Source organism: Chiloscyllium punctatum, chromosome 14, assembly GCF_047496795.1.
Source record: "Chiloscyllium punctatum isolate Juve2018m chromosome 14, sChiPun1.3, whole genome shotgun sequence".
Lineage (NCBI taxonomy): Eukaryota > Metazoa > Chordata > Chondrichthyes > Orectolobiformes > Hemiscylliidae > Chiloscyllium > Chiloscyllium punctatum.
Window position 1 is genome coordinate 3454264 of NC_092752.1, and position 10220 is coordinate 3464483.

Below are 10220 nucleotides of genomic sequence, written 5' to 3' on the forward strand. Positions count from 1 at the left end.
TGAAGAGCAGTAGAAGGGTGTGTGTCTGCGTTTCTTGCCAATATATTTTGATCGCTGTGGCACGTCGTGTTTAACTTTCCAAGATTAACCTGACCCAGAGATCTGCTGAGTTCAATACATCTTGCCAGTGGGATTTCTGGTATCTGGCTGTTGTGATGCTGGGGTGTCTCTAGCAACTTGTCCTAGACCCAAGCATGTTCCACCTATTCCTGTCCACTTTGTATCATTTCTGATATGTTTCCTCCATATCCCTCCCATGCACAATTAAAACGTTCTTACTAGAATGTAGTTGCTCTTCTCCTCTGACCTTCCTCACCCTTCTCTTCCCTCTTGACGCAATGTTTTGGTTTGTTCTTCTTTTATTTTTAAAACAGTCAAACTTGAAGGCCCCCTAACTCTTGTCTCATGTTCATGGTCCTGTTCCTCTGCAGTGAGTAACTCAGCAGAACAGCAGGAACTGCGGTGCATCTTGTGGTGCTGCACGTGTGGCTCTTGGCAAGAAATCTAGGCTATGTCAATTTTATTTTAACGTAGGCAACCATGGAATTTATGAAGGTTATTTGTGCTAAACCACTACTTAAGCTTTTGTGAAGTTTGAATGTATTCAAAGCGTAATCATTTAGATGTTTTACTACTATTGTCTGTGTTGAAATGAATGCCTCAATAAATTGATCTCCTCCTTAAGTTAGTTTGCACTTTTCAGAATCTGAAGAGGAGTTCGAGGAAGAAGCTGAAGAACATCAGCTGTCTCCTGAGCCTGTGCAGGAAAATACCAACAATACGTATTATGAGTCTCACACTGTCAGGTAAATCCTAAATCAGTGAAAGGTAATGTCACCACAGTTCATAGGGTTGCTCTGATATTAGAGAGAGAGACAACAGGTGCTGGTTCAACCTGCAGCTCCCCATGCCTCAGTTCATTATAAGAATAGTGATTACAGTTGACAGCAACAGAAAATAGTAGCTGCTGTGAATCTGACGTAAAAACAAAATGCTGCGGGAAAGCTGGTGCAGCAGCAAAGAGAAACACTGTGTAACATTTCAGATCTGTGACCCTCTGTTAGTTCTGCTGAAAATGTTATTTACCTGAAACAACCTCATGAAAACTAGATTGTTTGTTTTCTAAGCTTGCTGCTGGATTTGTGCACATTCGCTTTAAAGCTCATCTCAACTGTGTGAACCTTTTTGTATTAATTTGGGGGAACAGGTCATGGGCACAACCTTCTGGGTAAAGGGTCAATCGTTTACAGTGAAGGGTGTTTTTTTTCACTGGGAGGCCAGTGAGTATCTGGATTTTTGTACCCCAGTTGGATGCTCAATCGTTGAATATATTTAAGGCTGAAGGAGTTTTTCTGGTCCCTTAGGGAATTGACGATATGGGGAGTGGGCATGAAAGTGGAGTTGAGCAAGGTGTTTGGGCATGATAGAATGAGCATGTAGGGGTGAATGGTCTACTCCTAATTCTTAAACTTTTAGGATGATTTTTGCAGGAGTCTTTGAGTTAATTGGCATCAGTGGTCAGTGTTGACCGTTTATATTCCAAATGGCAAATTGATCAGATGTTGAAAAGGTTTCTTAAGAATTTGTGGCCCCCTGAATCATTCTAGTGTATAGCACTTCCACATTACACCATCCTATAGTTCCTCTATTATTTTATTCATTCAAACGATGTAGTTGAATATGGCAAGGGCCAGCATTTATCATCCATCTGCAGTTGTACCTGTAATCTGTCAATAAGGCAGCATATATTATTCTTAAATGTGATCTAACTAAAAGAAGTACCTTTGCATTATCATTCCATTTTGTTTGGATTGCAATTTGTTCACAACTTGTACATTATATTTTCAATCTTCATGCTAACTTTGAATCACTTTCACAAAGTGAACTGATTTCTGTTGAATATTTCTGTGCATGGCGCCCCAATGAGCAATATTTCAACATTTGATGTAGCTCTGACTGAGGTGAGAGCACGCATGCAGAACTATTTTGGGCTCTTTCTCTACAGAGTTTTGATATGCTACCTTGAGGTATGTCTGAATTTCACTGTTTTATTTTTATTTAAAGCAATGGTGTAGAGGAAACTGTGGAAGAGGCAGCTCCTGAACCTGAGCCTGAACCTGACTCAAACACTGAGGAGGTAAAACCAGATCCGGAGCTGCCCGAGAAGAATGTGGAAGAGTTGGAAGAGAAGGCTCCCTCTCCAGCCCCAGTGGAACCAGTTTCTCAAGCACAAGAGACACCCAAGGTTAATGTCAATTATACTGGTTGTGTGGGTTACTCTTAGTGGCAGGTGTAACTTGTCCATTATTTTGTAAATCATTCCCTAATTTATAAACCAAAGTGTTTTTTGAGTAAAACGTAGACTTTGCGTACAGACAGGGCTTCAAAATGATGCAAGTTGTACGGAGTGGTTAGTTAACTGAGTATTTATATTAAATCATAGTTACTAAAGGTTAAAACTGAATGGTAAGTTGTAGCAGTTTAAATTGACTGTAACACCATTGAAATAGATGTATTAAATGCAATTGCCCTATATAATTAGCACCAATAAGCTGCCAGACTGCAATTGTACCCTATTTAAAGGCTCAGGAACTTTTTTATATTTGAGGGAATGCTTTATTTCTTGATAGTAGCATAGGTATGTGTTGCATTCTCTGCAGGCTTTCTCCTGGGCCTCAGTGACAAGTAAAAATCTGCCTCCTAGTGGTACAGTTTCTTCCTCTGGAATTCCTCCCCATGTTGTTAAAGCACCAGCCTCACAGGTAATCTGTGAATGGACTTGCATATCTATATAAAAATAATTCAAATATGCTTTTCTTCAAAAGAAAAGCTTAGATATTCTGTCTGTTTTTCAATTTGGATTAGGTAACTATTAACTTTTTTAAAAACTGCAAGCATAGATATTTTTGTTAGCTAATGTTAGTACATACCCATGATAAATTAATGTCAGTCAATTACAAGGGGGAGACTGCTTTTGCTTTAGGCAGGAAGCTGCTAATGCAAGTCGTTGTGAAAGAAGCATGTTGAATTAAGCCACTGTAGCAACTTCACTCCTCTTCTTTCCTGTCTCCCACTTTTAATTGCAGCCAAGAGCAGAAGCTAAAACCGAAGTGCAGGCTCAGCCCCCACGGCCCCGTGACCAGCGTCCTCGTGAGAGGCTGGGCTTAGTGTCCAGAGGACCCAGAACAGGTCAGCAGGTTATTGTATTCTTTGGATTTCATTCAGAGCATTACAGCAGTAAAGGTTGGAAAGGATTTACACACCCAGCATGATGAGGTTTACATGAATTACCAGGACAGGCAGGTATGTCCAATCAGGAAGTCGGAAGAATCTTCTTTCCCCAGAGAACAGGGAGAAGATGGAGCTCATCCCTAAAGGGAGTGGTTGAAGTGAGGAGTGCAGAGATATTTAAGGGGAAGCAGGGGAAGCACAAGTGAGCGAAAGGAGCAGAAGACTGTGATCAGGTTAGTAGAAAACATACGGTGGAAATCGTTTATAATGTGCAGAAGCAGCAGCATGGATCTTCAGTGCCAAATAGCCTGTTGGTGTTTGGTACATTTGATGTTAGGGCAGATACTGTAATGATTGGATTAGAAGCCTTCATTTGATGGTGTCTGTGTGGCTGACTCCACTTTTTCATTTGGATTTGCTTTCGGCCCAACACACTGATAAGTCCATTGTTAGATAACTGGAAGTCCCAGTTAGCTGCAGTGTAATCTAAACTTCACAATCTCAGGACAGGGCATAGGAATCTGAGCCATTCCTGAGAATGCTTAGCGCTGAGACTGGGATGACCAAGAAATTGAAAATTATGAAAGGTAGATACAGGTCAGATGTTTCCCTTGATAGGGGAATTTAGCACAGTTTAAAACTAAGGGGATACCACTGAGGTCTGAGATGAGAAATATTTTTACGTAGATGGTTTTGAAGCCCTTGCAATTCTCTGTCACAGAAGGCTATGGAAACTCCATCTTTGAATATGTTGCAGTTAGAGATTTACAATCAGAAATCAGTGTTGTACAGGCTAATAGGGATAGTATGAGTTAAAGACATTGGAAGCTTCGGTCAGCCATGATTGTAGCAAATAGCAGAGCAGGCTCGACAGGCCTGTTTCGTGTGGTTCATCAGCAAATGTCTGGAAGCTGAACCTGTGTTAGCGGTAGACTTGGGGAAAGGTGGGTCTCTGGCAGTATCAGTACAGATTGGGAAGAGAAGATCCAGTTACAGATAGATCAGAAAGACTGATACTCAGCATTGCAATGTTATATCACCTTTTTAATTGTTCTTAAAGGAATCTGTTTGTAAGGTACGGATGATGATTGTTAACAAATTTGAAATGAAAATATTGAGTTTTTAAAGCTAATATGAAGCGGATTTAATTTGAGTTGCAGGTCGAGAAATGGAATCAAATGAGGTTGAGAGTCGTCGAATCATCCGTTACCCAGATAGTCACCAGCTCTTTGTTGGCAACTTGCCCCATGACATTGATGAAAACGAACTGAAAGACTTTTTTATGAGTGAGTAATTAGTCAAATAACTGAAGTCCAATTTGAAAAAAGCTAAAATCTTAACAGTGATTGATTCCTTACTGAATAGGGATAGGTTATCCTATTGTGTTCTAACCTTGAAATCGATGTCTTCAATCTTTTATCGAGCAGTGGTTTACTGTAGCTTCATGTTTGTATATGTTTGATCTCTGGTGTTGTGTATGTAAAGTTCTTGAACTCAGCTGAAGTGTCACAGGTGGCCTCTGTATCAGCTGGCCAAGGCAGATAGATGCAGTTGGTATATTGTTTATTCAGTTTGGGTGGGGAGAGGAAAGAAGCCAATATTGCAACCACATTGATGAACCAAGTCATGTTGTATGGGTTCTGTGAAACCAGTTGATAGCAAGGTGATTAATAGGCTTGCTCGTAGCTGGAGGAAAAAGAATATTCAACTTTAATAGCTTGTCTGAAGCCTGTTGGGTTCATATGCCATGTTACTCTAACTCTGTTTTTTCACAGTAATTAATGGCTGTTTCTTGCATTGTTGCGTTGTTGCTGTGTTTGCATTGTTCAAACCTGTTTCTTTGCATGCTGCGTAGGTTTTGGCAATGTGGTTGAACTCCGCATTAATACAAAAAGCAGTGGAGGAAAGCTGCCCAACTTTGGATTTGTGGTTTTTGATGATCCTGATCCTGTTCAGAGAATCTTGAGTGCCAAGGTAAGAGCAAATGAAATAATTGTGCATTTCTGTAGTGCCTGTGACAACATTGGGGTCACCCAGCATGATTTAGAGCCACTGGAATACATTAGAAGTGCAGTTGCTGTTGAAATACAGCAAGTTACCACAAGCTGCAGTAGGTGTAAACAGATGGGTTTTCTTATCCTGTCATGCCTGCGAGAAAGAACAATGTGGAAGTGCACTTTTACTCAGAACAAGGCTTGCATTTCACTACAGAGCTCAGATAGTTAGATTAGGAGAAAGACATGCATTTCTGTCACAGCTTCAGGACATCCCAAAAATGTGGGAGTCAAGGCAGGCCCTTAGCGCACAGCCAGATCTCTCAAATAACAATGCAGTTGTAAATGCAAATTATTTGTCTAGTGCAGTGTTAGTTGAACGATGATTGTTCACCCCAGGAGACCTGGGGGCTGGAAGAGGTACTGTCCTTCCCTATCCCTCTCTCGTCAGGCGATCATGTGGGGAATTGAACCTGTCTGACTGAGCTGACTGAAATAGCCGCATCACTGCAAATATCAGGTTTTTTTTTGAAAACTTGAGTCGGATAAATGTTCAGCAAGCGCGCTAACATTGAAATCTGTGTTCGCAGCCGGTCATGTTCCGAGGCGAGGTCCGCTTGAATGTGGAGGAGAAGAAAACCCGGGCTGTTCGTGAAGGAGAGCGTAGAGGCGGCGATGACCGTAGGGATAACCGCCGCAGCGACAGAGGCTCTGGTCTACGCGGCATGATTGGTGGTGGGATGATGCGAGACCGTGACTCCCGTGGACCTCCGCCCAGAGGTGGCATGGCACAGAAGCTGGGTCCTGGACCGGGCAGAGGGGGACTCCCCAGTGAAGGTCGGTTTGCTGGACTCCGTCGCTAAGCACCACCGCTCCCGATATCTCGCTGGTGACACCACACTCTTCGTTTACTCTCTCTCTTTGTTTTTTGCGTTATTGTTAATTTTGGCTTTGGAATGTGACACAGCCTGTTTTTCATCTCTCTGTGAAAACAAGCCTTCTTTTTACCAGTTACATCAAAGTGATCATTTTCCCTATTTTTGGAACAGGATTTAAGCAAAAAAAAACATTGTATAAGAACTTGGAAAAATAAACAAAGGCTTTGATTTAATTGGAACCCATTTTAAAGGTCTGAAGATTCACCTATTTAGAAACAAAAATCAATCTCAGGCCTTTGGTGCAACTTGGCTGCTTTATATCATAAATGTGTCAAGTTTCTACCCAATAATACTGAGAAAAACAAATTGGTGCAATTGGAGAAGCTAGCCTTGATATTTTTCTTTTTAGAAAATACTTCGCTCAAGAGTTTGTGTTCATGCACTCATCAGAATGCACTAATGGGTACTCTTTAAAGCATCATTCGCCATGGCAACTGCAGGAGGAGACGGGTGAAAATCCAGCCACTGTCCTCTTCGGCAGGGGAGGATGACTGACCAGGTGTGGGCTTTGAATCTTATATACTTGCTGTGACCGATATGTTTTCCCACATCTGTAAACCTTAATGGACAACGTTTGAATCAGTTTCAGATGGAGGTGGATTTTTTTTTCTTCGAACTAAAAAATTAAAATACAAAAGCAATTGTGAACACGTTAACAGCCCTGAACTCTAGTTTGGTGGCATGTCCTCTCATTTTTCTATCTACCCCACTGCAATACAGGGATGCCTCGCTGCTCAGTACCAATTTTCTTTCCCTCAATCTGTGCAGTTATGAATGTACAGCGAAAATCATAGCTAAACTTTACTGTTTTAGTTCTTTCAATGTGTAAAGAGCATGATGGTGCCTTCTATTGATACGTCATTCCAGTCTCACTGGCAACTCTTCTACGGATTGTACTCACCGCTGTTGTACAAAGCCAAACCGCTGTAGAACCTTACGGAATCACTAGTGTGTGACAAAATACAAAGATGCGGAAAGCTGCAGAATCCTGACTTGTGGGTGGGGTAGGGCTGGGGGAGGCAAGAGCAAAACAAAGTATTGAAGAAAGAAGAAAATTGCACAATATCCATTCACCTGTTCCAAGCTGTTGTTTGTTTTATTTTTTTATCATTCCTGCAACTAAAGGTTGTTTCTGTTTGACTTCGGGAAATTAGGAATTTAAAATCAAAACCCATTATTGTTACCGTTTTGAAAAATATGCAAAAAGTATGGTCGTGCGCATGCATTCATCTGCACAAAGTGTTGTCTGACGTACTCATCTATAAGGTTTTGGACCAGTCTGTGTAAAGCAAAGCCTTGAGGGAAAGCTACATTATGCAAAGGTTAAAACTGCTGCGTTTTTGTTTCGAAACAAAGGAGAAACAGTTTGACCGACGTAAAGGATACTGCAGCTTTTAATCCAGACTCAGCAGCTGTCTGTGCTCTATTTACTAAACAACAGTTTAGGGGTGTGTGTTAAACTAACCTTTGTGAGCTTGGTCCAGGTGAAAGCTGCTGATCGGGATGAGGAATGTCATTAAGTCACAGCTTCTAGCAGCAATGCACATTTATCAGTAGCGCAGTGATTTGTTTACATGCACAGCTTGAGGCTGTCACCTGTTGACTGTTCCACAAAACCGACAGATACACAGTAACGTCTACTTGTTCCAAATGTTGGTGGGAAGGATTATTGTGTCTGTTGGTTTTGACTTTTGTTTGAAAATTTCTGAGGTCTTCCTTGTTTTGATGGTAGTCTTGCACTATTTCTCAAATTCTGGGATACATTAGTAGTTTTTGTGTTTTCAATCTAATTGTTTAGACTTTTTTTTCCCCTGACTGATTACTTCAGATCTATTAATGTGGCCTGGAAATATTGTACTTGAAGTTTCCATCGGGCAAGGAAGGGTTGCGTGGGTCTCTTTTTTTTTTCCTTTCCCCCCCCCTCCCTCCCTCACCTCAATCTTACTTGAAACCCTCGCCCTGGACACAGAACTTTGGTTTCAGTATGATTTGCACAAGTTCATTGCCAAGCAGTTTACCAGAGTTTGACAGATTTCTGCTGTGCTATTTGCTACACCTCACCAGCATTGAACTTCACTTTCTCTTCAAACCACTTCTGGGAATGAACACCGTCCACAGGAAGTGCTTGCGTATAAGTTTAGTTCACTTGAGAAAGATGAGCCATCCTTCAATCTGGCTTGCTTCTCACCGTCTTTAAGTATTGATCAAACCAACAAAAAAGAAAATCAACAATCTGGAGACATCAGAATGTGGTGACTTCCTGGTGATTTGTTCACTGAATTTAATTGTGTGCTGTAGTCCTGTTTCCCATTCCCTAGAGTCGTCAATAATACCCCTGAAGCAAAGTTAGGTGACTTCTTCCACTAAGAGTGTTATTACTGGGTGGCACTAGATGCTGGTTTATGTTACTGTAATGGAGCAATATCATTCCATTTTTGCCAATGGGTTGGGTTTTTACCACCTTGGCTTTTGTGGGTATTGTAGATAATGGTTTTCCATCTTAAAAAAGCTGATATGTTTGACCATCTTATGCTGTTAGAGCATAGTAATAGTTACACGTGTTGCAGGTGGCAAATCTTCGTTTTTGATTTTCATTTTGAATGTGTTGGACTAAACATACAATAAACTACTGATATCTGAAGCATTCAAATTAGTCTTCAGTTTCTGTAATTCTTGTGTCATGGTTTTAGAACTTGCACCTTTCATTCTTCAAGATATTCACCAGCAAATGGAAAACTTTTTGAACTGTAAACACTTCGGCTCTATTGATGCAGATGACTTGTTCAATTTGATATTCAGCAAGATCCCACAGGCAGGTGAATGATGAATAATGGTAGTTGTTGAGAGATCTGTGTTCAACCATAAGAACATCAATAGCTCAAGAGCCTGCTCCACTGTTCAATAAGTTCACAGCTGAGCTGATCTGATCTTCTCAACTCTACCTCCTTGTCTGATCCCTGTGATCCTCAATCCCATCTCACCCCCAGTAGTTTAGCACAGGACAGCTCCCTATTCTTTGTAAAAGGCCACAAAGGCTTTTCTGTACAGCAGGACAGTCGAGTGGAGTCCGTTTAGATGTAAACACTTTAAACTCCAATTATACTTGAGCTTCTGACTTGAATGCAAACATGACTAGAGTGAATTTGTGGCTTGTGCTTATTTTAAGGACACCCAAATCTGTGTAGATATTGACAGGAAAATGCTGATCTATGTTCGTTCCCAAACAATATTCATGAGTTGATGTATTTCCAAAAAGCCAATATCTTTGGAAGCTTAGTCTTTGTCCACTTCTGCAGTTACAGAATATTGATTGAATGGTAATCTGGCTGTTAAATGCAGTGATTGGAGAAGAGGGTTTGTATTTCTGTGTATATATCATCTAAAAGCTTCCCCTTGTTAAATTTTCTGAAGTATAGAACTGGCCTGGAAGATTAGAAACATGTTTGTTTATACTTTGACCTAAATTTTAAACTCCAGTTACAGAATTTAATCCAGATTTACCAAGTCAGTTTATCTTATGCATGTTGTGGTTAAACTTTTGTTATAAATGTCTAGATTCATAAATTGTTGTATGCACACTTATTCTGGCTAAGAATTTGATCTTTTATCTTGAATATTTTTGCTCTGTCCTGCTCTCTATTGTGTTTCCAATGGGTTAGTTATCCTGACTTTTATATATAAGGTTAAGCTTTAAATCTTTATTTTAACCATTGTTTTTTATTGGATTATGTTTTGATGGTAAAGTGTGCCAATAATAAGGCACATACTGCAGATGCTGGAAATGTGAAATAACCCAGGTCAGGCAGCATCTGTGGAAATAGAAACTGTTGACATTTTGAATCCAATGTGACTCTGTCCACCCCCATTATATCTAGAGGACAGAATGTCCTCTACCTTGGTCCAGTGTCCAGTGTGTCCAGTCAATTCATTTCCAGATTTATGCTTAATATTCTCTTTACACCTGCAGTTTAGTGGCTTTTTAAAAACATTTTTTTATCAAGTACAAGAATAAGGTGGAAAATCTCTTGTTTACATTTTCTAGAGTATTTGCATTCTG

At 40.5% G+C, this 10220-nt stretch overlaps 1 protein-coding gene across 2 annotated transcripts in view; it reads left to right on the forward strand.

Moving 5' to 3' along the window:
- The window catches only part of g3bp2a (G3BP stress granule assembly factor 2a), a 25903-nt gene extending 17090 nt beyond the window's left edge, over positions 1–8813 (forward strand). Inside the window, exons 6-12 of one of the 2 annotated variants that reach the window (XM_072583760.1) lie at positions 704–806; positions 2065–2245; positions 2661–2762; positions 3087–3189; positions 4392–4517; positions 5087–5205; positions 5816–8813. In XM_072583760.1, the coding sequence (XP_072439861.1) occupies positions 704–806; positions 2065–2245; positions 2661–2762; positions 3087–3189; positions 4392–4517; positions 5087–5205; positions 5816–6088 (1007 nt within the window). In that variant the 3' untranslated portion in view covers positions 6089–8813. The remainder of the gene's footprint in view (positions 1–703; positions 807–2064; positions 2246–2660; positions 2763–3086; positions 3190–4391; positions 4518–5086; positions 5206–5815) is intronic. The other variant, XM_072583761.1, reaches the window with a different exon arrangement.
- Positions 8814–10220: the final 1407 nt, after the last annotated feature.